The sequence below is a fragment of the Sebastes umbrosus genome, chromosome 6, assembly GCF_015220745.1.
Source record: "Sebastes umbrosus isolate fSebUmb1 chromosome 6, fSebUmb1.pri, whole genome shotgun sequence".
NCBI lineage: Eukaryota > Metazoa > Chordata > Actinopteri > Perciformes > Sebastidae > Sebastes > Sebastes umbrosus.
Genome location: NC_051274.1, coordinates 23,763,353 through 23,791,221, shown reverse-complemented (window position 1 = coordinate 23,791,221; position 27,869 = coordinate 23,763,353). Strand labels below are relative to the sequence as shown.

At 40.7% G+C, this 27,869-nt stretch overlaps 1 protein-coding gene across 10 annotated transcripts in view; it reads left to right on the top strand.

Moving 5' to 3' along the window:
• The window catches only part of scn8aa (sodium channel, voltage gated, type VIII, alpha subunit a), a 58,245-nt gene that overhangs the window by 12,020 nt on the left and 18,356 nt on the right, over positions 1-27,869 (top strand). For 2 of the 10 annotated variants that reach the window (XM_037771740.1, XM_037771739.1), the window contains exons 4-20: positions 266-355; positions 1,865-1,993; positions 2,852-2,943; positions 6,265-6,462; positions 6,730-6,793; positions 6,970-7,111; positions 11,173-11,379; positions 11,467-11,751; positions 13,600-13,914; positions 15,457-15,592; positions 15,820-16,058; positions 18,295-18,468; positions 18,687-19,043; positions 19,181-19,654; positions 21,987-22,104; positions 23,607-23,761; positions 25,328-25,501. In XM_037771740.1, the coding sequence (XP_037627668.1) occupies positions 266-355; positions 1,865-1,993; positions 2,852-2,943; positions 6,265-6,462; positions 6,730-6,793; positions 6,970-7,111; positions 11,173-11,379; positions 11,467-11,751; positions 13,600-13,914; positions 15,457-15,592; positions 15,820-16,058; positions 18,295-18,468; positions 18,687-19,043; positions 19,181-19,654; positions 21,987-22,104; positions 23,607-23,761; positions 25,328-25,501 (3,349 nt within the window). Of the gene's footprint in view, positions 1-265; positions 356-1,864; positions 1,994-2,551; positions 2,644-2,851; positions 2,944-6,264; positions 6,463-6,729; positions 6,794-6,969; positions 7,112-11,172; positions 11,380-11,466; positions 11,752-13,599; positions 13,915-15,456; positions 15,593-15,819; positions 16,059-18,294; positions 18,469-18,686; positions 19,044-19,180; positions 19,655-21,986; positions 22,105-23,606; positions 23,762-25,327; positions 25,502-27,869 lie in introns of those variants that run through there. The other 8 variants (XM_037771744.1, XM_037771745.1, XM_037771741.1 and 5 more) reach the window with 8 other exon arrangements.

The following is a 27,869-nucleotide window of genomic DNA, read 5'->3' as shown; positions in this document are numbered from 1 at the left end:
TGTTTTGCTTATGCCATCGTATTTCCACTAAATATATACCATCTAAATATTTCATGGGTAAAATAATGGCCTTTGTGGTAGCAAGCAACTAAAACCACCTCCTGTTAAGTGCACTGGACCACAGAAATCAAATTAGATGCCTACTGTAGGTGCTGTAGATGTTTTCTGCGTATTACTGTGTTTGTTGTGGTTTGATGATGTTTAAGATGTTTAAGATGTCTGTGATTGCCTCTATAATCCATATTTTCCTTAACCTGCTCCTCACTCTTTTCAGCATGATCATTATGTGTACTATTTTGACCAACTGTATATTCATGACCTTTAGTGATCCTCCCGAGTGGTCGAAACAAGTAGAGTAAGTACAAATTTAATATATTCACTCAATAGTATGAATGCATGCTAACCACCAGCCCCAGTGTGTGCCTCTGTATTACTATCACCTTGGAGCAGAGCTGAGTATCCGATTTTCGCAAACGTAAATACCCAGCGATCTTTGAAAAGGGCAGAATGTAATGGTACAAGCTGTTTTTCATATACCATAACCGTAAACCAGGAAGTATAAAGAGCGACTAACACCGCATAGGGAGGAGGTCAGGATGGATGAGTAAACACCAGACATTCGCCCAGGAGACCGCTTTTCCTACCTTGTGTGAAACCAGAACTCAACATTGATGTATTTGTCACGTAACTTCTGTACTTAAGTAACGCCACTTCTGGGATTATTTTAACCCAAACCACGATCCTTTCCTAAACCTAACTAAAGGCTGGCCCACACTACAATCTGTTGAGAATGTGAGAGACCCCACACATAACGACATGTTATGTTACATTTAACAGTTTTGTTCCTGTAGTGTGTGGTGAGCAACAATTTGGCCAAAAGAGCAGCACACCACACACTAACAGATTCCATTCATGAACAACAAGAGTCCCGACCAAAAAAAACGTAAATCTCACGATCAAGCTTGAACAACGTGATGACGAGCAAGAAGAATTAGCAATGTTAGTTTTTGCACTAATTTTTTACCGAAATTCACAAAGACAAAAGAAAAATAATGGATGGAGTCATGGAGACACGTTAAATAAACACTTGTGTTGCTGCCACAAATCAACAAGCTGGTCCTTTCCATTTCTGAGCTCCATCTGACTACTACTTAATGCTTCACATTTTGCATCAGCTCATGCTGTAGCTGCGGCCGCCATGACGGCGGTGGTTGTCCTTCCTATTCCAGTCAGCTTGGTTCTCAATTGGCTATCATTCTTTCCCACGTGGCTGCGCCATCGGCTGTCCTCGGGGTTCCCCTCACACAACAGGATACCCGATCGTAAATATTGAACATGTTTAATATTTATGATTTGAAATCGGTGCAGCCAGGACGGACGTCCGAGCCGATCAGGGGATGTAAAAACACTCTTAACATACCTCACACCACAGGATTATCTGGAAAGATAATCTTTAGAACCATCAAATGTTTTTGATCCATTATGTTGCCTAAACCTAACCAAGTAGTTTCCTTTGAAGACGGAAGTTTATTTTGAAAAGACTGTATGCATGTAACGTGTTGCTGGAAATTCGTAGGAGTAACTTTTTGTATGATATCATATGAAGCTTTGTGTGAGGACACGTTGAAGGGTGATATATGAGAGGCACACACTGGAGCTAGCCAAATGCTAACTCTAGATATATGTTTATATATGTATGTAACAACCTACCTGACTTAATCATCCCATATTAAGCCTGCGCCCTACGCTCAACTTTCTCATTTCCTGGGTGTTTCAACTGTTAATAAGGGTGCAGACATTTAGATGTGAGTGAGCCTTGATCCAGCCCGGTGAACTGATTCTGTCAACGCTTTTTTTCTTGCAGGTACACATTCACGGGAATTTATACATTTGAGTCTCTTGTAAAAATCTGCGCGCGAGGCTTCTGTATAGACGGGTTTACATTCCTTAGAGATCCATGGAACTGGCTGGATTTCATGGTCATTTCGATGGCGTAAGTATTTTTTCCTGTGATTCAGACTGTCAGTGGATGATGAAATGTGAAATCATGTGCACAAATATTGCCATATTGTTTTGTTTAAGAGGGTGGGTTCAGAAAGTGAGCTTACAGATGACTGTTCATCTTCCTGTCTTTTTCTTGCCTTCTGTCTGATAACCCATCTTCTGTGTTTCCTCCATTGATCTGAGACTTCTCTGGTCTTTCTCTTTGGGAATTGAAGGTTTCCATCCGACACTCTGCGGCCTCCCTGGCAACACCCACGTCTCAGTCCCATTCATCCGATTTATCTTCCTCTTGTCATCTCCCTCTCATTCACCTTTTCTCTTTCAGTCTGCAACTTTCAATTTAAGGCCCCGTGTCCACCCCCTGTATTCACACTACAGATTTACCTGCCTCCACATGAGCAAATGCATCTCCATTAATGCTTAGCATCATGCAAAATACATCTTCATTGTCTGTAGAGCACATAGCTCGTCTGTGTGTGAATTGACCTTTTTGCCTCATATCTCCATGTAAATAACGAGCTGTTGTAACTGTGGTTTGATCCTGCAGGTATATAACAGAGTTTGTAAACCTAGGCAATGTCTCAGCTCTGCGCACGTTCAGGGTGTTGAGGGCATTGAAAACTATTTCTGTAATTCCAGGTAAGACAGGATGGGGCGGGGGACGGTTGGGCGGGGTCGGTGTTAGGTGTGTGTGTCTTTCTTTCCTTTTACCTTCCACCCTTCTCCTCAGTGGACAGGCTCTGTGAGTGGCGTCGTATTTTCCTCCTGGTTCGGTGGTGTTGTGCTCTTGGCGTGTGTGGTTATTGTCATCGTGTTTGTTCTGTGTGTGATCCTTCCCCTATTTCAGATATATAACAGAGTTTGTGGACCTGGGCAATGTATCTGCGCTGAGAACATTCAGAGTTCTCCGAGCATTGAAAACTATCTCTGTCATTCCAGGTGAGACTCAGTTTAAACACTAAGGCTGATCCTCTCACCCTTTCCTTTCTACTCACTATTATTATGATTACAATTATGATTTAAGCAACAACAAAAGAATTGGAGATAACCATTTTTTGATTTATTTTTCCTCCAAAATTATCAAAAATGGTACTAATACATTTTTGATAGGCTTTGCAGTCTCCTCTAGGGCCCTCCAAAGTGTCTGCACTCTCTTCTGCCCCACTAGCACCTCATTAAGAGGCTCGTTTCCAAGGCAGCTCTTCAGAAATAGCCTTAACCCACTCCTTTCTCACCAGCTTTAGGATTAAGCAAATACCTTGTTCTGTAGCAAAGAAAATTGTTAATAGAATATTCTCATTTTAAGGATTGTACATGGTATATTTATCAGCTAAGAATAGATCATAGCTTCTCAAATTTGACATAAATCCTTCTAATTCTTCTACAAAAATGAAAGTGCAAGTGAAATTAAAAGATCAATTATTGCACATTTATAACTAGTGAGTGAATTGGAAATAAAGGATTCCACGTTTTGTGGGATCAAAACTGTGAACACTGTATGTTGATGTTCATATGAGAAATAGCTCTTAGAGACGTCCCACAGAATACACCGATTATTTATGTATGAAGACTGCCAAGCCTAGCTTGTGAACATATCTCTTATGCTGCATGATGCTTTTCAGTCACTTGCTTTTACAATTTAAGCCTACCGAGAGCTTGGCTGACAAATGGCATTGAAAGTTTGATTTGCCTTCTTTTTGTTTTTTAGTTTGATTATTGATTTTCTTTCCTCTCTCTTTTTTTACGACCTACTCAAATGATATACCACACAGAAAAAAGAAACGATGTGCTCATATTGTAGAGGTTGGGAACGTAGATAGGATGGTTGAATGGCCTCTTGACCTTTTTTGAGTGATATTGACCAACACATCAATCTATCTATTGATGGAGGATGTGGAACAGATGTTGTTCTCACTCAAAAGAATCACTGTGGATGGATTTTTTTAACAGCATATTCATTTGGAAATATGAAAAGGGAAATCTTTTAAGTGCAAACAAAAAGGGATGATGGATTTTATTTAGAGGAATAGTTCGACATTTAGGGAAATATGCTTACTCGCTTTTGGCAGAGTTCGATGAAAAGGTTGATGCCACTCTCATGTGTGGACGTTTAATATGACGCTACAGGTAACGAAATCCACCTACGAGCTCTTCTAAGATTCACTAATGAACATCTGTTTTTTTTTAATACAAAAACGAAAGTGTCAAAACGTCTGTTCCCCTTTTACGAGGGGTTATGTGCCGGACCATTTCTTGGCTCTAAGCAGCTGCCAGGCAAATTTGCCAAGAACTAGTCCTGCACATAACCCGCTGTAAAACTTGGAACTGTTGTTTTTAAACTTCTGTTTTTGTACGGATTAAACCATCTCCGGGTCTGAGAAGTGAAGCCAATGCTGAAGTGTCTTAAACTTGCATTCTTTCTAACAGCCAGCAGGGGGCGACTCCTCTGGTTGCAAAAAGAAGTCTGATTGTAAAGAAGTCTATGAGAAAATGAGCCTACTTCTCACTTGATTTATTACCTCAGTAAACATTGTAAACATGAGTTTATGGTCTCAATCTCTAGTTTCAAGTCTTCTTCAATACAGCATGATGTTCATTTAGTAAATTATGGTCCCATTTAGAGTCAAATAGACCATAAAGCAGGTTATGCTTTAGGGCGTGGCTACTTTGTGTTTGACAGGTCGCTACCACGGCATTGTCCGGTCTTGGAGTTGTTTGTGTTTTTGTCTTACAGCTTTGACACTTTCACAGTGTGTTTTCTGTTCATGAAAGTTAATTATAACCTTTTTGGTTGTCTAAAAATGTCTTATTCAGCATTTGGTTGTACTTAGCTCCATCCTCTCATGTCACTTCCGGTTGCAGAAAACTAAGATGGATGTGATTAGATGTGCTGGTAGGCCTTTGATCAGAGCCAGGCTAACTGTTTCCAGTCGCTAACCGGCTGCTGACTGTAGAGTTATATTTAACAGACAGACATGAGAGTGATATCAATCTTGTCATCCAACTCTCTGTCATAAAATGAATAAGCATCCTTTTTAAAATGTTGAACTATTCCTTTAACAATAATCCATGAAGGCCTGTAGCATTGGAGTGGGCGGAGAAAATGTAGCTTTTATGGTGTAGTTTTAGTCCAGCTGAGAATATTTTCATATGCATTTGAGGGCATGATTTCAGAAGATCTAAACAAGTTATGGGGGTATTTTAATATAATACCCTACTACAATTGATATTTTAACATGACACAGTACAGCTGGTAAAGCCCACTGTACTAGTAGAGACCAAACAGAAAAGGGGGTGCGGGTCATCCTGCTTCCATGTTTGAGTTTCTCATGGACCCGTGTAAACACTGCCAGAGGATGCCTGCTCCGGAAGGTAAAACGATTTTGTCTTTGCTGAACGTGTGGATGAGACAGACTGCAGGGTCACGGTATGGGGAGTCAGTGCTTTCCTAATGACACCTTATACAAGACAGTTCAAGAAAGTGCCCACGCCGGCACTGGCATTGAATTGCTCCTGTTCAGCCTTGGAGTTTAAATGCCCTGCATGTGGTTTCCAGCCCCCCTGCCTGTGCCTCTGTCCTTCTCATGGCCCCTCTTTGTGCTGCTGTGCTCTCTTCCTTATGGATTTCCTCTCACTTTTCTACAGTCTTCCCCCTCTACTTCACTTTGTCCATCATTGGCAATGAAATGCAAATTTCTTCCGTTAAACGCCGGTCTTGTTGATTCGATTTCTTTTGCAATATTTTCTGTCTGGATAAATCTGAAAAGAGTGGGAAGGCTCCTAAATATTTCCTGTTTGTTTTGTTTCTAGAGATGTGATGTATGTAATCTGTCAGTTTTGTCCCAAATGTATTACTACCAATATCTGAACATTTAAAAAAAATCTTCTCTAGTTTAAGTTTCATTCATATAAATTTCCCCCTTTGTTGTGACGTCCAGCATTGGAATTCAATACAATATCACATATTAACATTTAGGTTTATTATTACATTTATAATTCACTAATTTGGTAAAAATGTATTTCCTAAAATAGTTAAATGTAAAATGAAAGCAGTACAGCGTTGCCACTCCCAGCTAAATCCAGTTAGAACTGTATATTTCACTGTTGTAGATCCCTCAAAGGGATTAGCATATTAGCAGTATAAGTTAAAAAAGATAATTTGTAGTAGATGTAGACACTCTAAAGATTCATACGTGGGGCATCAGCATCTCCTGTATCACCTGTGTGTTTTGTGTACGTGTGTGCGTGACTACCCTCCAGGCCTGAAGACCATCGTGGGTGCCCTGATCCAGTCTGTGAAGAAGCTTTCGGATGTGATGATCCTGACCGTCTTCTGCCTGAGTGTCTTCGCCCTCATCGGCCTCCAGCTCTTCATGGGCAACCTGCGCCACAAGTGTGTGATCTGGCCGGTCAACTTCACCAAGAGCTTCGACTTTAACGATTACATCATGAACGATAGTAAGTAGAGGCCGGGCTTCGCCAACGGTGAGCTGGCAGCCGTCTAGGGGTATGAGTCAACCCATATGCTGAAACCACCAAACAATATGTCATTTTGGCACTGGATGGACAAAAGGAATTGGTTTGAAATGAACTGAATTGAGAATGTATGAGCAAACTGAAGTCAGGAACTAGTTTGAATTGATATACAGACCGTTGCAGAATAAACTGTAGCTGCGACAGAATGTGAGCGAAATGACTCATTATGGCTGTTTGTTTTTTCCTCAGCCAATTTCTACTTCCTGCCTGGCCAGTTGGATGCTCTCCTCTGTGGGAACAGCTCCGACTCTGGGTGAGTTGCCTTCTCTGCCCTCCTCCGAATGCTGCTGATCCTCGCAAAGACCTGCTGTAGCTCCTCTATCTGCCTGAAGTCAGATTACATTATAAGTAAATAGTGCTGAGTCATTTTTGGGCCGGGTGCCCCGTTCTTTCTTTCTCCCTCCCTCACTCTCTTTCTCCACCCTTCAGCCGCTGCCCGGAGGGCTACACATGCATGAAAGCTGGGAGGAATCCAAACTACGGCTACACCAGCTTTGACAGCTTCGGCTGGGCCTTCCTGGCTCTCTTCCGACTCATGACACAGGACTTCTGGGAAAACCTTTACATGCTGGTAAAGCTGATGTTTCATATACAACACATACAAGTTCTCAAATACCGCTGCCTTTAAACAGTAACATTGTATAGTGATGCTGAAATGATTAGTCGATTAACTGATTGGTCGATCAGTAGAAAAGCAATCAAAGTAAGTGATTTATTTAGCAAAAATGTGAAAATTTGCTTCTTTTATATCACTGTATATTGAATATCTTTCAGCTTTAAGGCCGTTAAACACCAGCAGCAATTTTTTCATAACATTATTATTATTATGTCGTCAATATATTTTTTCAAACTGTTGTTTTTGTTGAGTACTTTCACACAGAACGCGAATATTACGAGGAGTAATTTTTTTCAGAACAAGGTTGATTTTTCTTTTGGGCTTTCGCACCGCGAATAAAGGCCAATCACGTCGTGCAGAACGGGTTGAGTTATGCCTATATTTCTGAAACAACACAGAGGCTCCGTAGTCGAACCAGGATGGCAAACTTTATTACTCTTTGTAGGGCCAAAATGATAATCCCGATTATTTTGATCAATATTGAGATCATGATTATTCATTGATTTTAGCGACAAAATATTTGTATTGCACTTTCACATTTAAATAAACAGAGCACTGCTTTCACTTCCATGCTGTGCTACATTCCTGCTAATGTACAAATTAGGGCTGCACAATGTTCAAAAAATTTACGTTGCAATATTTTTTTTTTCTGAGATATATATTGTGAAAAATACAAGAATATTTACCCTAAATTTTGTATGCTACATTTCAAAGTTAAATGCATCTATCTGGTGCATGAGAGCAAAATGAAGAAGCTAGATCTATGAAGAACTTTGTGCTCTTGTTAACACTTTAAGGCAGTAAGGCTCATGTAAATGCGCCCGGCGAGCCGCAACATTCAGGAAAGTTTCTCACAGGCTGCTGCTGTAGGCTGTAGGGCATGACGGCTTCCCAAAAGTGAAGCCAAAACATCTCAATTGCCGGCTGGTGGCTGGCTGTTAGTTTAGGAAGTACTTGATTTGATAAACAGTGGAGTTTTTCTATGAGCGGAGCACGCATTTCAAATGTCAATATTGACGTAAACATTTAATAGTGTGAAGCCAAAATCATGATCGCGATTAATATTCGATTAATTGTGCAGCCCTAACTCCTTGTAAGGCAGCGCAGACCAGCTCTACTCCTTCTGTTTTTTTTCACAATAAAAGCCCTAGACTTATAATATTTGCAGGCAAATATTTTGCATTTTCGTGTCATTTGTTTGTCACATCCCCGGTGTGAAAAGGCCTTTAGACTGTTAGACAGACATAACATAATACAAAATACAACACCCGCTATTCCCAGACCTTCCTTTCAAGCTGTTTGAGGACGTCACATTGGGCTCTCAGAGCTTGTGATGGGCATTTTTCACTATTTTGTGACATTTCGATTAATTAAAAACATACTCAAAAGATTTATCAATAATGAAAGTTGTAATTATTGCTCAGCCAGTCATCACTGCAGCCCTGTTGAATAGAGCAAGGCAGCAGATATCCCGTGAGAGTTAGGTTCCACTGCAGAAAAGAGCTCAGCTCCTCCACTCATTCCTCATTCTAGTGCACACAGTTTAAGTGCACGCTGTAACTCCACCTTTAAGACAGAAAATGGTGGCTCATTCTGCCTCAAGTTTTTCTCTTGTTCCTACTTTCTCTCGTCTCATCTGCGTCTACCGTAGCCGGGCCGCTTCTGTCCTGTCTGTCAGCCTGTTCCACACAAAGCCTGTGGAGACACTCCTGCCTTCACATACGAAGGCCGAGTGGAATGAAGGAAGTATGAAATATTAACAGCTCAGGATTGCAGTACGTTCAATGAAGGAGATGAGACCTGATGGGAGCATTTCCAGCTCATACTTCTATTTTTGCTCCTATCTTTGAAATTCCCAACTACAGGCTCTCACTGCTATTGTGCGCTGTATCTTCAGAATAATGATCATGCAGCTGTGTTTAGGAAGGGCGTTGAATGCTTCTTTGTCAGATGAGATCTTACTGTTCATACTTCAGTATTGCCACTGACGGTTGTTTTTAAGTTGCCCACATGAGATTTGGTGATGACACTAAAAGAGACTGATTTACACTGCTAATCAGTTTGTGTTTCTCTTGTTGGAAATGTTGTGTTATATACACTTCCCAGCACTACATGCCAACTACATTCATAATTGATGCATGAGGGAATTTCACTTCTCTATCCCATGAAGCCCTCTCTTTATTTGCCCTGCTCCCTGACAACAATAGTTTGCCTTTAGAAGGGGGAACCATGATGAGTGAGAACATTTAAATTCAAATTTGGGGTCCTTCTGTTACACTAAAAACTTCTTAGATACCTCTGTGAATAGAATAAAATAAACATGTCTATTCTGTAGGGGTGGGAATCACCAGGCACCCCAAGATACGATATTATCACAATACTTAAGTCAACCTTTTTGCGATTTTAAACATTTTGCGATATACTGAGTATTGCAATAAGATATATTGTGATTTATTACCTTTTTTCAAATGCAACTTATGCAGTTTGTCAATATCTGTTTTATATAATAAGATACAGTTTTCACTCTGTTCATCTCAGAGTTTTCATTCACATATCTTGAGGTCAGAGGTCAAGGGACCCCTTTGAAAATGGCCATGCCAGTTTTTCATCAACAAAGTCTAGCGTAACTTTGGAGCGTTATTTAGCATTCTTCCTAACAAGCTAACATGACATGGTTGGTACCAATCGATTCCTTTTTTTTTAGTTTCATATGATACCAGGATCTTCACTCTAGCTTTAAGACTGAGCCCACAACAACCTCTGAAAGACCGAATAGCAGTCGGGTCTGCCGGCAGGCAGACAGATTGTTAAGAGCTTAATGGTTTATATAATAAAAGATCGATACTTGACGTCCATGTATCGATACAATATTGTCACGCAAAATATCACCATACCATGTGGTATCGATTTCTTCTTCCCTATTATTCACGTGTAGATTTATCAAAACCTTGCTCTAAACCTGCATCAACATGAAGGTAGCCATCATATACTAACATGAAAAACTAAATTTTTTTCAAGATTCTTCCAGAATGTTCTCATTTTTTCTGCCGTGCCTCTGCAGCTCAGGCTCCTCACTTCCCACCTCCACTGAGGATAGCGTCCCAATCCATAGGAATGGTTTGGCTGTGCATGGATAAGTAGGTCAAAATCCATAACTTATGGCTCTCCCTGATGACGCAGCACAACCTTGGGCTCATGCTGAGAACCTTAACGAGCACAGGGTGTAAGATTATCCCTGTACAGACCAAGAACAGAGGTATCAATTCATCATTGTATGAGATGATAGTCAAGCTAATTTCAGCATATTAGTACTCATACCAGAAACAGGCATTTAAATGTAGGAAGTCACAGACGTTTAAGCTGAGTTGATTTTTCTGCACCCAGAAATACCCAATCAGGCCATTCTGCCCGTTCTCTTTTTCCCAACCAACAGCTGACTTCTGATGAGTCACTTCAAGAGATGAGCAGTGAGGTTGATACTGAGCATGACTCGGGGGTTTAGGTTAAGTATCAGATGTCATCAATGTACAGTGGAAACCGCTTATAGTGATCACAGTGATCGACTGCTTATATGGATCATAAAGCTTGAGACAGAATCACTTCTATACAAATACTGTTTAAAAGTCATCAAGTAGTCCGCTTACAGTGTTAATTTTGTGTCTTTTCATAAATGACAACATATGTAAAACATTTTAAAACTACATTAAACTAACGTTAATTTTTTTTTTTTGTTTGTTTTACTTTAACTACTTACTGAAACTTTCCCTCGTGGACCGTCTGCTTTCCGGCTGGCAACCCGAGGCTGGTGCTGTGCACACTGAAATCATGACAGGAAAAAGGAAGTGAATGAAAAACGAGTGCACACGGGGAAAGCGCCGTGGTTGAAGCTGCCCTCAAGTAGATTGATAATGCCCGGCCACGTCAATTTGACCTGGACAGATGTGATCACTATAAGCAGTTTCCACTGTATCAGCTGTTCCATCTCCCCTTACCATTGCTGCTCTGCCTCCCAACAGACCCTGAGGGCGGCCGGGAAGACCTACATGCTCTTCTTTGTGTTGGTGATCTTCGTGGGCTCGTTCTACTTGGTGAATCTGATCTTGGCTGTGGTGGCCATGGCCTACGAGGAGCAGAACCAGGCCACCATGGAAGAGGCCATACGGAAGGACGAGGAATTCAAGGCCCAGCTGGAACAGCTCAGGAGAAATCAGGAAGACGCCCAGGTCAGCCCTCTGCAGGATAGAGCCTGAAATTATTCCCAAGTCCTATTATATTATTGTTCTGACTTCCTTCTTGTGTTTGTTTCATAGCAGACCGCTGCCATGGCAACCTCTGCGGGTACAGTGTCGGAGGACGCAGTGGAGGACGATGGAGGAGGGCGTCTGTCATGCAGTTCCTCTGAGATGTCAAAGCTCAGCTCCAAGAGCGCGAAAGAGCGACGTAATCGTAAGAAGAAGTGGCGGCAGAAAGAGCAGGACAAGGAAAAAGGCGACAGTGAGAAGTTTGTCAAGTCAGAGTCGGACGACGGCAGCAAGAGGAGCCGTTTCCGTTTCCCTGATAATCGCCTGGGTCGAAAGTCTTCCATTATGAACCAGGTGAGGAGAACGAGGATAATGTCTGGGTGTGTTTAGCCATTTCTCAGTATTCTTCTTTTTGTAATACATCCATCCATTATCTGTAACCGCTTATCATTCATAACATAATCTTTTTTTTGTAACAACTTAATTAATTTACTATGATAGTGTTAGAGCCGAAATAGTATTTTTGTTATTGTGGTTAAATAAATGTAATTTATGGTGTTGTTAAATTGCTGCTAGATCACCCTGTTAATACAGGTGCGGGCCTCTCTTTGTGTGCGTCAAGCGGGTCAGCTAATTTCTTTTGGCCAAAATGAAAATGTTGTTTTTGAAAGGCTAAACGCCAACAAATATGGATTGAAGAAGAATATCTCGTTAAATAAAAACACATTTTTTAAAAAAAAATTATTACATCTATCTTTTCTGGACTTTACAACGCTCTGGAGTTATGAAAATGTTTGGATAACACAAACAATCCTATGCAGCCACCACTGGAATCTAATTCTACAAATAGTATAATATTAATAATATAAGTGTAGACTAAAATTTACCTGCAACTGTGCAGAAATACTGTGTTTAAACAGAATATGGCTTACTGCATAGCAAAATAATATATCTCTTAAAATAGTTTTAAATACAGACTTTTGTATAAATAATCCAGTAAGTGTGTTATTAAGATTTTAGTTATACATGTGCAAATTTAATTTTGACAACGTCAGAGCAGACAAATCCTGGTGCATCCCCTCAGACCCCAGGTTGGGAACCACTGATTTAAAGGGTCAGTTAACCAATATTACGAAAACATATATTCCCACTCATGGGTTAATGTCTAGATAATTAACAGATGGATTATCTTGAGTCACTGGGACGTTTTCTCTGATAATACATGCTTTTGAGTTTTTCAGTGTACGTTGATCTCCACGCATGAAATTCTACTTGAAATAGTGAAACTATCTAGCATGTCTAGATACCACTTATAATTTGGGTAAATTGACTCTTTAAGCCTTTTGAGGCTTAGTGATAATTACTAGTGTAACGCAAAAAGAGACCAAACATGATACCATAACATCAGACTTGGAATAGAGATGCTTTTTATCTCTATGAATAAAATATAGATGTCAGTGAAAAATGTGGCTTAAATGTGGCGGTGTACTTTTTGACTGTCAGGTGAGGAATATTTCAGATAGAGAGTGCTGCTATTGTACAGTGGTGATGTTGCAAGAACTCACATATAGAGCAGCGTATAGTGGCCAGAGATATAGAAACGCATGTCCAGGTCCTGAATTATTCACAGCGATTACATGAATGTTTCAAAGGGCGCAATCCTGCAGCTTTGTTTAGGCCTCACTAGGGCTCCACTGGCTCCTATAATGTGTTTTATAGTACATTTACCAAATAAGATACGGCACACTGGCCCTATGAAACAGAGGATTGTTGTCAAAAAATGCGGTTCCAGTTGAGGTAGCATACTCCGCTGTGTGCAGCTTTAATAATATCTGGATCAATACTAGCAGCAGCCCAGATTGATGTTGTCATGACTCATGTTCCTGTCCATGTTGTTAAAGCTGCCTGTATTTATGTCCTGTGTGTGTGTGTGTGACCTTGACTGTAGGATATCACTGACCTAATTATGCATTTCCCTCTTGTTTATTACGTCACATGATTGCTCCAACAGAACATGCGTCCTTAGGGAAAAGTGTCATGGCTGCATTACATTTTGCACACCTCACAGATGTTGCCTTTCATCATGACCTCCGGAACTGATGACAAACAGCATAAAAATGATGGTGCAATCAATTGTAATTCAAAAAACACCCCGTGCTACATCAGTCACACCTCTTCTCCTCGTCCTTCTTCCACCTCCAGTCCCTCCTCAGCATACCCGGCTCGCCTTTCCTGTCGCGCCACAACAGCAAGAGCAGCATCTTCAGTTTCAAGGGCCGGAACAAGGACGTGGGCTCGGAGAACGAGTTCGCCGACGACGAACACAGCACGGTGGAGGAGTGCGAGGAGCGCCGGGGTTCCCTGTTCAGCCCTTATCGGCGGAACAGCTACAGCGGCTTCCACGGGAAGAGGAACAGCACGGTGGATTGCAACGGCGTGGTGTCGCTCATTGGCCCTGGGCCCGGTGGACGCCTTCTGCCTGAGGTGAAAATAGATAAGGCAGCTACTGACGACAGTGTAAGGAAGTCAATGTGTAGACCTATCTAGGCATGGCCCCCCTCTCGTCCGTTCTTTTCCTTCTCTATCCTCTACTCTGTCATCTTTGCAAGTCCGTATGTATCTCTTGGCTAAGTGCTCGCGCCTCCCCTCCCCCAGCCCCTGCAGTGTATGCTGCCCTCCAACAGTAGGCAAAGGATGGAGAAATAAATAAATTTCATACTGAATATACTATAGCCAACCCTGCCTGTGACAGGTTAGTGAAACTGGGTCTATCAGTGACTTCCAGGCAATTTTGTTGTTTGATTTGAACGATGAGTGTCATTGTTTTGAATGTTCATATCAAATGATTATTCATACATGCACCATACTCACACTATCACACAGGCACTATTGATTCTATTATTTTTCTGTATCCCTATTGGCACATACGATTTTGGCACATACAGTATATCAAAGCCTGATTAATATTTAATACACAACTTCTTGTTTTTAAGTTCCTTTTTAACACACACTAGTAATAAAACACAATTTTTTGTTAACAAACAGCATAAAATGATGAGTTAACATGCTCTAGTGTGTTGATGTGTTCCTCCTCCAGGCATCCAGGTCCTATGCTAGCCTGTGTGGGTAGATCTCCAGTAGGAGGCGGAGGAACCAGAGGGGACCAGCTCTATAGAGCCACAGACATTTATAACTGCTTCCCTATTTCACTGTTAATATCCCAAACCCAACACATCCCCCTATCAGGCCTTAATGATATATAATTTAAGTAAAAAGGAGGGCTGCTGTCCTTTTCTGTCTTGACCTTTCTCTGTTTTCCAAAATCTCCCTGGTCAACATTAGTGAACTAGTTGTGCCTCATTCTAGTTAGCATGGTAGATTTAAACCCTAAATTAGAACAAGCATGACATAGACGAGTAGAACAATGGCTATGGTGTCTGTAATTTCCTCTCCTTCTCTTTGACTTGGAGCATGCTCATGCATGACAACTGGATGGATCTGAATTATCTGCCTCCGTATGATCTCTTTACAATGCTCTTGACTTGATGGTTGCAATATAAGTTGTATGGTTTCAAAGTAGGAAGATACAGTAGCATCAATTTGCAAGTAACATTAAAAATGGCCAGATTTGGGAGACCTTTTTTTGTAAAATAACCTAATGATTATATTGCAATGGCAGCAACGCCTCCATTATTGCATGACAGGACTGAAAATGCATTCATGCAGAAGCAGTTCTCCTTGCACAATATCACACAATCCATTTATTATTTAATCGGGATGAGCTAATTACATTCAAACACAATTAGGTCAAGTAGCCCGAGACCACTGCTCCCACTTTGGCTGAGACCTGCATGCATTTACAGCATACACACATCTTCCTTGAAACCAGCATTGATATAGAAAAGATTGAAACATGCCCCCCAACCCAAAAATCTGATCATCAACTACTTTTTCCTGCCAATGCTGTTGTGCACTTCCCTCCACCGGCCACCGGTGGTGATGTGGGATGGTGTTCATGTCCTCTCCATGGGTGCTTGATTCTTCCTCTCCCCCTGACAGCCAACTACTGAGGTTGAGGTGAAGAAGAAGCTGTCGGGCTCCCTGATGGTGTCTGTGGACCAGCTCAATACCTCCTTTGGGCGGAAAGAGCGGGCCAACAGTGTCATGAGCGTCATTACCAACACACTAGTGGAGGGTACTGCCACTTTAACCCAGCTATTTAACCTGCTCTCTCATCATTCTTAACTAGGCCTGCTCTCATTGGTTGATTAGTTTGACATGAATTTCCTGCTTATCTGCTTTGCATATCCAACAGTACCAGATACATACAATTTTGTCTATCATTTGATACCATTGCATGCGGTATGCTCGAGCACGCAAGTATGTTTGGTTTTGATGTGTTGATCCGCGCTATGTCTTCAGAACTGGAGGAGTCTCAGCGCAAGTGTCCGCCATGCTGGTATAAGTTTTCTAACACATTCCTGATCTGGGAGTGCTCCCCGAGGTGGATTAAGTTCAAGGAGATTGTGAACCTGATTGTCATGGACCCCTTCGTGGACTTAGCCATCACCATCTGTATCGTCCTCAACACCCTCTTCATGGCCATGGAGCACTACCCCATGACCCCCGACTTTGAACACATGCTGTCTGTAGGAAATCTGGTGAGTGGCAATCTTTTTGTTCTTTATCTGATTCGCCGGTTAACAATCTCCTCTGCTTCTTCTTTGCAGCTCATAGAGAGGTGTTATTTTTGGGACCGTAATTGGCAGGTCTTTCATTGCCGATTCAGAGTTGAAAGGAGAAAAAAAAAAACATTCTCAAACCCCCCTGCTGTTTTTCTTTTATCCATGCATTTCTCATTTCTTCACATGCACATGTTCCCTGTCTTCTCCTGCTATCTCTCTTTCTCTCCTCTGGTTGTGTGGAGCTGCTGTTGGTTCAGTGGGACCAGCCTGCCTCTCTGCTGGTTGGCTGACTGGTGGGAGGCCTGCATTAATATTTCATGGAGCCTGATCTGATCGATGAGCTGCTCTAAAATGGTGCCTGAATCATGGCTTGGATAACTCAACCTGGCTATTATAAGCAATTTTAAGGAAACTGAGTAAATCTGAGCTCTGGCACCATGATTGTCGTTTTACTTTTCAGTATCACATTTGTTAACATACTGTTTCTAATCATTGCAATGATGAACCACTCACTGTATGTTAGTGTGTGTTTGGATACATAAACATGGACTGGTATTACTTTTTAATGAAACAGCACAGAGATGTGTTATTTACCATTTGTGCTAATTTACCAGAAAAGTCGACTGCAATATGAGTAATAGCAGACACCATAGACTGTATATAACGATGGACAACATGACAGCTCCCCAAAAGTGAAGCCAAAATATCTTGATCGCCCCCTGGTGGTTGGTTGCAGTATAGGTCATAATGGTGCCTTCAAATGAAACTGATGAGCTTGTGTTTACAACATGGGAAGTTATACACAATATGCTTGCTGTTCAAGTGGTTAAGTCGTGAGAACACCGCTGCTAACCAACGGCAATATTAACATTACTGTCGGCGTCTAGAGGCCACAGAGGCTAACAATTTAGCATGCGGGTAACATAACGCAGGAAATGCAAAGGCATAATGACAGAGGAAAAAGATGAGGCCGTTGGGAATATCAACATTTTCCTCAGACATATTATGAAATTCCGAAGAAAAACAATATACGACTAAAATTACAATATATTCACTTATTATGCTCCGAAAAAATTAACTTCCATGGCCTCCGCCATTTCTGACAACGTCAACAAACACGTCACAACTCGTGAACTCTGAGCTTTCAGAAACTTTCTACTAACGATGTCGTGAATACCACGAGAGCGGGCCGTTCATATGGACTCTTCTCGTGAATGCGGTAAACATGACCCCATTTGAAAGCACCATTAATCCCTCCCGTTAGCGGATGGGACATGGGCCACACTAAAAAATCAAAGTACACATAAAATTTTTCTCAAAGATAGTTTCTGTTATTTTAGGTAGTTCTTATCACGCTGATGTATGTTCAAGTGTTTGTTTATCTGATAAGTTTGGTTTTAATTGGTTATTTGATGCTATAAAAAGGGGGTGAGACGTCATGATTGACAGCTGCTCTGAGTGAAGTAGTCGCGGAGCCGGAGGCTCTGGAGTTTTACGAGAGAGGAGATTTAACTTTAACTTTCCATAACCGTCACAAGTCTTTCTAGCCAAACAGCTACCATGGTGCTAACGTAGCAGCTAGGTGGCTCACGCTAGCATGCGGCCGTGCTTGGCTCGTGATTGGCTCAGATGGGTGTGTGGGCGGGACCTAAACCTGATAACTACTGCGCAGACTCTGGCTCCAAGTGACGTCAAAAACTCCAGATGGCAGCTCACATATCCGGGATATTTTGGCTTAATTTTTGTACAGTGGGAGGAAATGGAGACGCGTCATCCATCTATATATACAATCTATGGCACACACACACACACACACACACACACACACAAACCTTACATGTACTTACATTGTGCAATTATTCATTATGTGGGCTCTATGATTGAGGACAACCCTTGGTAATTTATTAGAGCTGTTACGAAACCACAGAAGGGCCATTTCACCTTTACTGACTACAGAACAGCTGGCACACACACACACACACACACACACACACACACACACACACACACACACTAGATGTGCTGCCTCTTTTTACCATAGAGGTAATTTATAATGTGATGGATTTTTTTAACATCTATAATGCACAACTCAGATAATGGGTCACAACAAATATCACCACCCATCGTGCTCCACTGTTCTCACATCTCTTGTGAAATATTGTGTTGAGCCAAATCCCATTTGTTCAAATCTGTTCCTTTTCCTACCTGCCAGGTGTTCACGGGGATCTTTGCAGGGGAGATGCTTTTCAAGCTGGTGGCTATGGATCCGTATTACTACTTCCAAGAGGCCTGGAACTGTTTCGACGGTTTCATTGTGACGCTGAGTTTAGTGGAGCTGGCTCTGGCTGACGTCGAAGGCCTGTCTGTGCTGCGGTCATTCCGATTGGTAAATGCTCATTTTAGTTCCTCTCTAAATAGAGAGAGCATGTGGAGTTAGCATCTTAGCATTTAGAATATGGATATTTTGTATCTCAAAGTTTACATTATTCACTTTGTTTGCTTGCAGGCAACATACCTGTATGTTTATACTGTTTTTAGTTAGTAAAGCTAAAATGTTGTGACTAAATCAAATCCCTCCTGCTCTTTCGACCCACCCCACTCCAGCTGAGAGTGTTTAAGCTGGCCAAGTCATGGCCCACCCTCAACATGCTGATCAAGATCATCGGTAACTCGGTGGGAGCCTTGGGGAACCTGACTCTGGTGCTCGCCATCATCGTCTTCATCTTCGCTGTGGTGGGCATGCAGCTGTTTGGCAAGAGCTACAAAGACTGCGTGTGTAAAATCTCTACTGATTGCGAGTTGCCCCGCTGGCACATGAATGACTTCTTCCACTCCTTCCTGATCGTCTTCCGGGTGCTGTGCGGCGAATGGATTGAGACCATGTGGGACTGCATGGAGGTGGCGGGCCAGGGCATGTGCCTCATCGTGTTCATGATGGTCATGGTCATCGGTAACCTGGTGGTGAGTGTCCAGACTTGGAGGGTGTGCAGGGTTTTTTTTTTTTAGAGAAACGGCAGCATCTTTAAAAAATGATGTGTCAGAGATGGAAAAATTAGCTCTTGTCATTCAGTTACTGATTTCTCATTTTGTGTCCGAAGGTGTTGAACCTGTTCCTTGCCTTGCTGCTGAGCTCGTTCAGCGCTGACAACTTGGCCGCGACAGATGACGACGGTGAGCCCAACAACCTACAGATCTCCGTCAAGCGTATCAAGACAGGCATCGCGTGGATAAAAAAGAAGACGCGGATAGTGGTGGCCAGCATGCTGAAGAAACCACAGATGGAGGACGAGCAGAAGCCTTTGGATGACATGTACGACAAGAAGCTGAACTGCATTGCCAACCACACAGGGGTGGACATCAACCGTGACCTGGACTACGTCAAGAATGGTAATGGCACCACCAGCGGTATTGGCAGCAGTGTGGGCAAGTACATGATCGATGAGGACCACATGTCGTTCATCCACAACCCGAACCTGACCGTCTGCGTGCCCATCGCTGTCGGAGAGTCTGACTTTGAGAACCTCAACACGGAGGACTTCAGCAGCGAGTCGGAAAATGAGAACAGCAAAGAGGTCAGTGAGAGGAGTGCATTTATACTTTCCACTTCTTTTTTTTGTGATCAAATTTGTATTATTATTTCAACCGAAGAGATGTAGACATATAATCAGTAATACAATTGTGAATAAAGGTAATCAAAGAAAACACCATATATAAAGGACTGGTAAGTAAGATTCAACAATAATATGACAGACCACAAAAAGCACACATATTAAGTCACTCAAAGGCACTATAACGGATGCAGATGAATAGACATGCATAAACATACATGTACATCTAAATATACTGTATGATGTAGGCAAAAGGAAAAAAATATATATATACACATACACATACATACATATACATAAAAAACATACATACTGACATGTAATAAGTTCTAACATATTGCACATACAGACATATCTGTAAAGACAAAGTGATAACCACTAACGTAAGTGATACTGATATAAGCAGTGTTGCTTCAACCCTTATAAATTTAGCCAGTATTATAACACTGAAAGATGTCTTCAACAATCAGTAAAGAAACAGATTATAAAGCCCAAACGGTGAACAAAGAACTAAAAATATCACAGAAACAGGACCAGGGGGAGATTCATGAATAAATAAAATAAACTTAAATTGAGAAATCGAGAAAAATAGATAAATAAAAACGCAGAAGAAAAAAGGAGGGAGGTTCTCTTAAGTCAAAAGGCTTTTAACATCCTCCACTGTTTGAGCCCAAAGTCTGATAGTTTCCTCTTTTGCTTCATGGATGTGTGCTGTGGACAATTCAAGATAACCAACATCTATATTATCCACTTTCAGGCAGTAAGTATTCAAGCAGGCAATGACAAAAAACAGACTGGAATCTGCAGCATACATAACAAAACTATGATTTGTAAGCATGCTCTTAATCATTTATTTTACTTATAGAATAACAACCTTTAAACATTGTGATGCTCCACAATGTGTTGTTGTTTTTGTTGTTATAATCCTCAGCTACTCTACACCGTGTGATTTCCTCTCTCAGGACAGTAAAGCCATGGGTGTGGCCGGCTACTCTACACTGTTCAGACACTAATATAACTCCATTACTCAATAGAGTCATCTAGAGTGGTTGGAGCAGGCAGGCGATGTGGATGAAATGGGTATCTGCTGACGTCTGTGTTTTTACCAAATGCATTTAGAAGACTTTCAGAGCAGATGGACTGCCATTTGATACTCCATATCAGTGCGGATGTGGATGATATGTGATGTTCAGGATTGATATAATGTCCATCACGATATGAAAAAGAACCCTCTGTGATCAAATGGTCCTCTAAGTGTTCTCCTTTTTAAGGGGAGACATTACAGGAGAATAGGGTATAAATGTTTAACTAATATACATCACCATAAAACTTCCCCATTGATTACTTACATTAAGGCAATTATGTTTTTGTATTATAAGTTTTTTTATGTTTAAATATGCAAATGAGGCATTATCTTATCAAATATGTGATAATTTGCATACATTTCCAGAACAGAAATGTGAACAATGGATGAAGCCAGGTTCAAAAATCTTGTTTCATTTTGTTGACATATTAGAGTCAAAGCTTTTTACTGAGGGAATTTTGAATATCTCTTTGTATCACTCCACAAATTAGAAAATACAAGCCATAAAATTCATTTTTGCCATGTTTTTAGGAAGAAAATGTTCTCTAAATGAGGTTATGAATGACATATGAACAACCCCCTCTGTAAAACCCTTCAGAATATAGACAGGACTGAAACTGGAAAGTTCGGTGTATGTAAGTGCTACTGAAGTGGAGATTTCTGGCTCTGAGTCAGAAAATCCATACATTAAGATACTACATGTAAATAGCGTAAAAAAATGTGAACTAATTTATATCATTATGAAACTTCCACAATTGATTACTTACATTAAGGCAATTATTATTTGTATTACAAGTTTTCTGAAACATTATGTTTGATTATTCAAATGAGGCATTATCTAAAGCTAACTTTTGGTGAATTTAGGAAAAATCTACAGACGCGAAGAGATAACGTAGTAAAATAAACACCTAAATGTGTATTTTGCATGTTTTCTATCCACTTGTCTGAAAGACAATGTTATAGAAGCAAAATAGCACAACATTTCAAAATTGACCAGTGCATGAAAAACAATGTTTTGGGCTGGGGTGTCTCGCCTTAAAGACTGAGCCAACACAATTTGGAAATACGGTAACATGAAATTTACATTTTGCGGACAGGTCCAGACTGGTCTTCATGAGTTCAGCTTTCTCCATAATTAGCAATAAAAGCTTAAATGTTTCTTAATCTCTGAAACTTTGCTCCTGTGTTTCTTTGTGTTGTCTACGTCTGCAGCTGGATGACACCAGTTCCTCGGAGGGCAGCACCATCGACATCAAGCCAGACGTGGTGGTGGAGGAGGTGGTGGAGCCGGTGGAGGAATACTTGGATCCAGAGGCGTGTTGGACAGATGGTGAGACCACTGCTCCCATGGCACCTATAACCTCGACTCCATAGCACAGAGACTCCCCTGGGCTCATTGGGAATGATAGGGCAGTGATCTGGGCGAAGGACAGTTTTATTATGAAGGATCACTCACCCATGGAGGCTCTATCTATTTATCAGTCTGACCGTCTATCTATGATCAGAGATGGGCAGTAACGAGTTATATTTACTCAGTTACATGTACTCAAGTTAATTTTTTTTGAGTAAATTGTACTTATAAGAGTAGTTTTAAGGTGTGTTGTTTTTTTTTTTACTCGCTACTCAAATAATTTTTTCAGTAAATGCTTTTGTACTCTTACTCAACTCGTTATTTTGATGACTACTTTTACTTGTATTTGAGTACTTTTTTTTGCAAAAATAATAATACTTTTACTTGAGTACAGTTTTTGGCTACTCTACCCACCACTGTCTATGATGCTCACACTAATACACTGATACATATCTACATTGAACTTTACAGATAATTATGTATAGATAAAGCCTGTTTTTTAGTTTATTTTGATTCAATAATAGAAATCATGAATATTGGTATCTTAACACTTAATGAGAGTGTTGTTTTCCTTCTTTCTTAATGTCAGGCAAATTTGTTTGCAGTTTTGGTGTAGGGCGGCAACTAATGATTATTTTCTCGATTAATCGATTAGTTGTTTGGTCTATAAAATGTCCGAAAATATTGATCAGTGTTTCCTAAAGCCCAAGATGACGTCCTCAAATATCTTGTTTTATCCACAACTCAAAGATATTCAGTTTACTGTCATAGAGGAGTAAAGAAACCAGAAAATATTCACATTTAAGAAGCTGGAATCAGAGAATTTCTACTTTAATCGATTATCAAAATAGTTGACGAATAATTTAATAGATGTCAACTAATTGATTAATCGATTAATTGTTGTAGCTCTAGTTTGGGGGTTTATTTGAAGCAGTGAAATTAAGCTTGGTTTAATTCCAGTTTGACATTTGGATCTTGTAGCATCTTGTTTAAAAAGTAGGAAAATTCACTTTTAAACTTCTCTAGAGCACGATGGCTGCTCAAACTGAATGCAAATAGGCGTATTTTGGTAAATGTATTTGCAAACTTTTAAAGTCATCTTTAGGATTTTTGTAGGAAAAGTCTTTGTTGAAACATTTGTCAAGAAAAACAAATAAGGATAACAATACAAAGTATTAAACCCTCAGCATTGGAGAAGGTGTACTGTAGTTCTTCATTATAGAAATGTTGCTACATGATCCCAAAAACATCCAGGATTTGAGCTTAGCTTGGTGGACCTCGCTATTCAATCATCATTCATTCAAAACAACAGTCAGACGTCAAACTGCATGCAGAGGTATAAAAAAGGCATCAACTCTGGGTGGGCAGAAAAAAATTGTGAAATTCCTAAAACATACAGTATATATATATTTATCCATTTAAAGACTCAATTCTAAACACAGGACTGTAACTGATTTTAATCAAATGCCGTCTCTCCTCAGGTTGTGTGGCCAAGTATAAGTGCTGTGAAGTTGACATTACTACGGGCTGGTGGAAGAAATGGTGGTACCTGAGAAAAACCTGCTACCTGATTGTGGAGCACAACTGGTTTGAGACCCTCATCATCTTCATGATCCTCCTCAGTAGCGGTGCCCTGGTAAGGAGGCCTGTCACATAAAAACATAAAGCAACATAAACAGTTTGAACAGCTTGAGAGCACAAATGATATCAATCTCTAAATGAAACTGATCGAAGAAAATCCAAACTGGATAAAGACTGAATGAAGATGACTCATAAAAAATAGAGGTGTGTGTCTACAGTGTGGCAGTGAGGAGGTAAAACAAGCGGTGCAGTCAATCTCAGAGCTGCTGGGTTGGGGGAGGGAACAGCAGTGATTAATGGACCGTACCATTTATCAAACTGGGGATCTATTTCTGGGGACGGATTGTTCTCAAGCATGTCAAATGCTACTAAAATAAGAGCAAATAATGCTGCAAATCTACATTAGCTGTGGATTATTCGAAATCTAAACAAAAGCAGAAGGCTAAAAAAATCTAGATGAGAAATTCTTCTTCAGCGAGAACTGGAGATTTTAATAGTCGAGTTTATTCTGTCAACAGTATTATGCCGGCTAACGTGAGCCTCAAGGGCTATTATGTTTACCGTTGCTTGGAAACACCGTCAGCTTCTCCGGCTTGTCTCTCTTATTGGCCCCCGCTTGAAAAGTACAGACGTAATCATCCAGATTTTAACTCCTAAATATCACACATTATAACACGGTTTGAAATGAATCAGGGCGGCCCCCTGATGACTCTGCAAACAGCTGGGAGACTGGATCTGTAAACTCCTCACATTACCAGATAACCTGGGCTGAAGATCGGTACCCCAGATTGTCGTGAGGGGTGAAACGGGGATAAATACTCTTGTAGTCTGAGCCTGACGTTACTTACATACAGTATGTATGTATTTCAACACCAATACAATCATGCAGATGTTTAATACTCAGCAGTTGATGGACGTGATTTCGGACCAGCAGACTGATACAAGTGAACATGACAAATGTTGGGGCTTTTTTGATAAACAATGTCTATTTCGGTGCTTTTTTTATGAACTGTGGCACCTTATTTACATGCAAATTACATGTCTTAATCAATTGAAAAACTATTGTTTACTTTCCAGATAATTATGAACTGTGATGTGAAAATATAATAGCCTATATGCTATGCCATTTTTCCTCTACTGTAACTCATGTCACTCAGAACTGACTTCCATTTATGCCATTATTATTGTGTTTTTATCACTATTTTCACATTTTAATTTTGTAGTTCTTTAATTTGGAGTCAATTTATATACTTTATATACTACTGGGTAGATTAATAGTATAAAAAGTAACTAGTACCTAAAGTGTCAAATTAATGTAGTGGAGAAAAAAGTACAATATTTCCCTCTGAGATGTAGTGAAGTAGTAAAAGTATAAAATAGCAGAAAATGGAAGTACTCAAGTAAAATACAACTACCTCAAAATTGTACTTAAGTACAGTATTTGAGTAAATGTACTTGGTTACATTCCACCACTGACCTGGGGTCTATCTGTGCATGTGCCTGATCAGCAATGAGCAGGCTGTAGCGCTGTATATACAGTTTCATTAGTGGAATCATGAATCATTAGGTGTAATATTTCCGTCTTTGTCGTGGCTGACGTATGTTTCCTGTTTCTCCACAGGCCTTTGAGGACGTGTACATCTCACAGAGGAAGACCATTCGGGTCATTTTGGAGTACGCCGACACTGTTTTCACCTACATCTTCATCCTGGAGATGTTGCTGAAATGGGTCGCCTACGGTTTTGTCAAGTATTTCACCAATGCCTGGTGCTGGCTGGACTTCTTCATTGTGGATGTAAGTCCAGCTCTTGTTTCCTCTATCGTGTGATGTAGACTAGAGAAGAAGAACAGTTAATTGGTCCTCAACCACACCCTGGTCCAACAGCAACACACTGGTACAAAGATAAACACAGTCTATTAAGCAGCAGAGCTAATATCTGCTGTCTTTTGCTTTATTAGATTGTTATGGACCACGTCAAATGCACTACATATACTATATGGATACATGATATGATGTTTTTATAATTCCAAGTGTTGCCCCTATTGTTGTCTGTCGGGTGTGGTTAGGTTTGAATAGTCAGGTTATTAATTGAATATCTGCTTCATGGCATGCATCAGGTGAGAGGGCATGTTGTTTACAATAAGAAGCCTTTTTATTTTTGTTTAAGGACCGTATTTTACAGGACTGTACTGCAGTCTGTCCTTTTCAAGTGCACACATGCCCGAGTCACCTTTTACAACTCCATCAAGCAGCAATCCCTGTTTTGTATTTGGTTTATCACTATGAGATGCTTGAATATGTACAACAATTCAATTAAAACACTTTCTCCGGTGTGCCACAAGCAACAAACGGTTTCGTCTGTTTCCCTACTTGGTGCAGATATTTTACTGTTATGTGGCAGAATTAGAAGAACATTCAATTTTGAACTCACACGCATGGACGCTAACACAATTTAGAACCAGCCAATCAATAAGCAAGCTCATTGATTACAACCATATTCAAGTCATGCTCAGAGGAATGGGACGTGTCAAAGATGTGTCTCTGTAAAGCTGTCTTTGCCTGTGCCTAAGATGTTTGATATGTGCCTTTGTCCTCTCTCTCTCTGTGTACTTCTCTGCTCCTTGTGTCAGTCAAGATTGAAAGACGGGAACAGGGAAAAATTCTTTAATCTATTCTTTGTTAGCTGCATATATTACCACGTTTTAATCTTATCTATTTTTAAGACGGCATAACCTCAGACTGTGAGAGATTTTGACGAGATCCCAATGTGTGGAAGAAAAGAGGGGATAGAAGCTTAAAGCATTTGAATTTTACATAATGCTGAATCAAGCAGTAATCTGCGCTCAGTGGCAGAACTGGGATAGATTAAGAATTTCCCTGATTTCTGACTTTCTCCTTGAATTAACCACCTCTCCGCAGTGTCCAACACCTCAGCCAATACCTGTGAATGGACTCCTATCAATGGCCAGAAGTTGCCATGTTGATTCATTATAAACTCCTGTATCCCAGACTCCATGCAGCAAACATACTGCACATTTATTACACACCATAGACAATGTACACTTCATTTTCTACATTCATGCATTGATATTTTAGAGTTTGTATGGCTTAAAGGGATAGTTTGGGCCCACCTAAAAATATCAATATCCGTTTAAGTGTACGCTATATTTAGAATATTTTCACTGCTTTACCTTGTCGTCAAACAGCTCTTTCTGACGGGGAACTGAGGCTGTGGTATTCATCTCTGCTCACACCAAAGCAACCAGACTCCATTGAAATTTTACCTCGCAGAATACGGGAGTTACTGGTCTACCGCTGCCTCGTTATGGTAGTTACAGTAGTTTGTGCTATTGTATGATTTTGGTGAATCCAAACTAACCAACAACTCCCGTGTTCTGTGAGGTAAAATTACTGTTTTTTTCAATAGAGTCTGGTAGCTTTAACGAGAGCATAGATAACTGCTTCACTTCCCTGTCGGAAACATAGACTTTATAGCTGTCTACGCAAGGTAAACTGGTGAGAATATTCTAAATATAGCGTACACTTGAACTGATAAAGATTTTTTTTAGGTGAGTCTTTCTTTTATGTGGCTAAAATATGTTTTGCTGCCGGCCCCGTCCATAGTAGTACATTGCTTTGCTTCTGTGCGGTAACTCCTGTCTGCTCCTCCAAACTGGGGGCGTGCCGACCCGTCATTTACTGTATGGTAATACGCTACAACCCCACTTCAAAACACCCAAACTATCCTTTTAAAATTACACATAAGTATATTAAGACTTCCTAAAGATTCAGCATATAGCTATTTTAAATCATATTTTAAAGGATGACACATACAGCACACACACAGAGCATGTAGCAACTGAAATCATACCATCCTGTACTGATTCTGGTTATTGCCATTGTAGACTCCCTCCCTGTAGGTGTGTTGTCAAGCCCAACACTTGGGACAGTGCAGGGCGCCACGTTTCCCAAGTTGTGACCATGTCACAGAGAGTGACCTCCCTCCTCCCCTCTTTCCCCGTCCTCCTTTCATTCCCTCCTGAAAGTGTAACCTCAGGAATGTGGTGATATTGTGCTGGGATGTAATGATGGTGGGTGACAGGCGGCCGGCGGCCGGCGGTAAGTTTGGTCTTCACTAGCGCTCCCCCTCCAAATCAAAAAA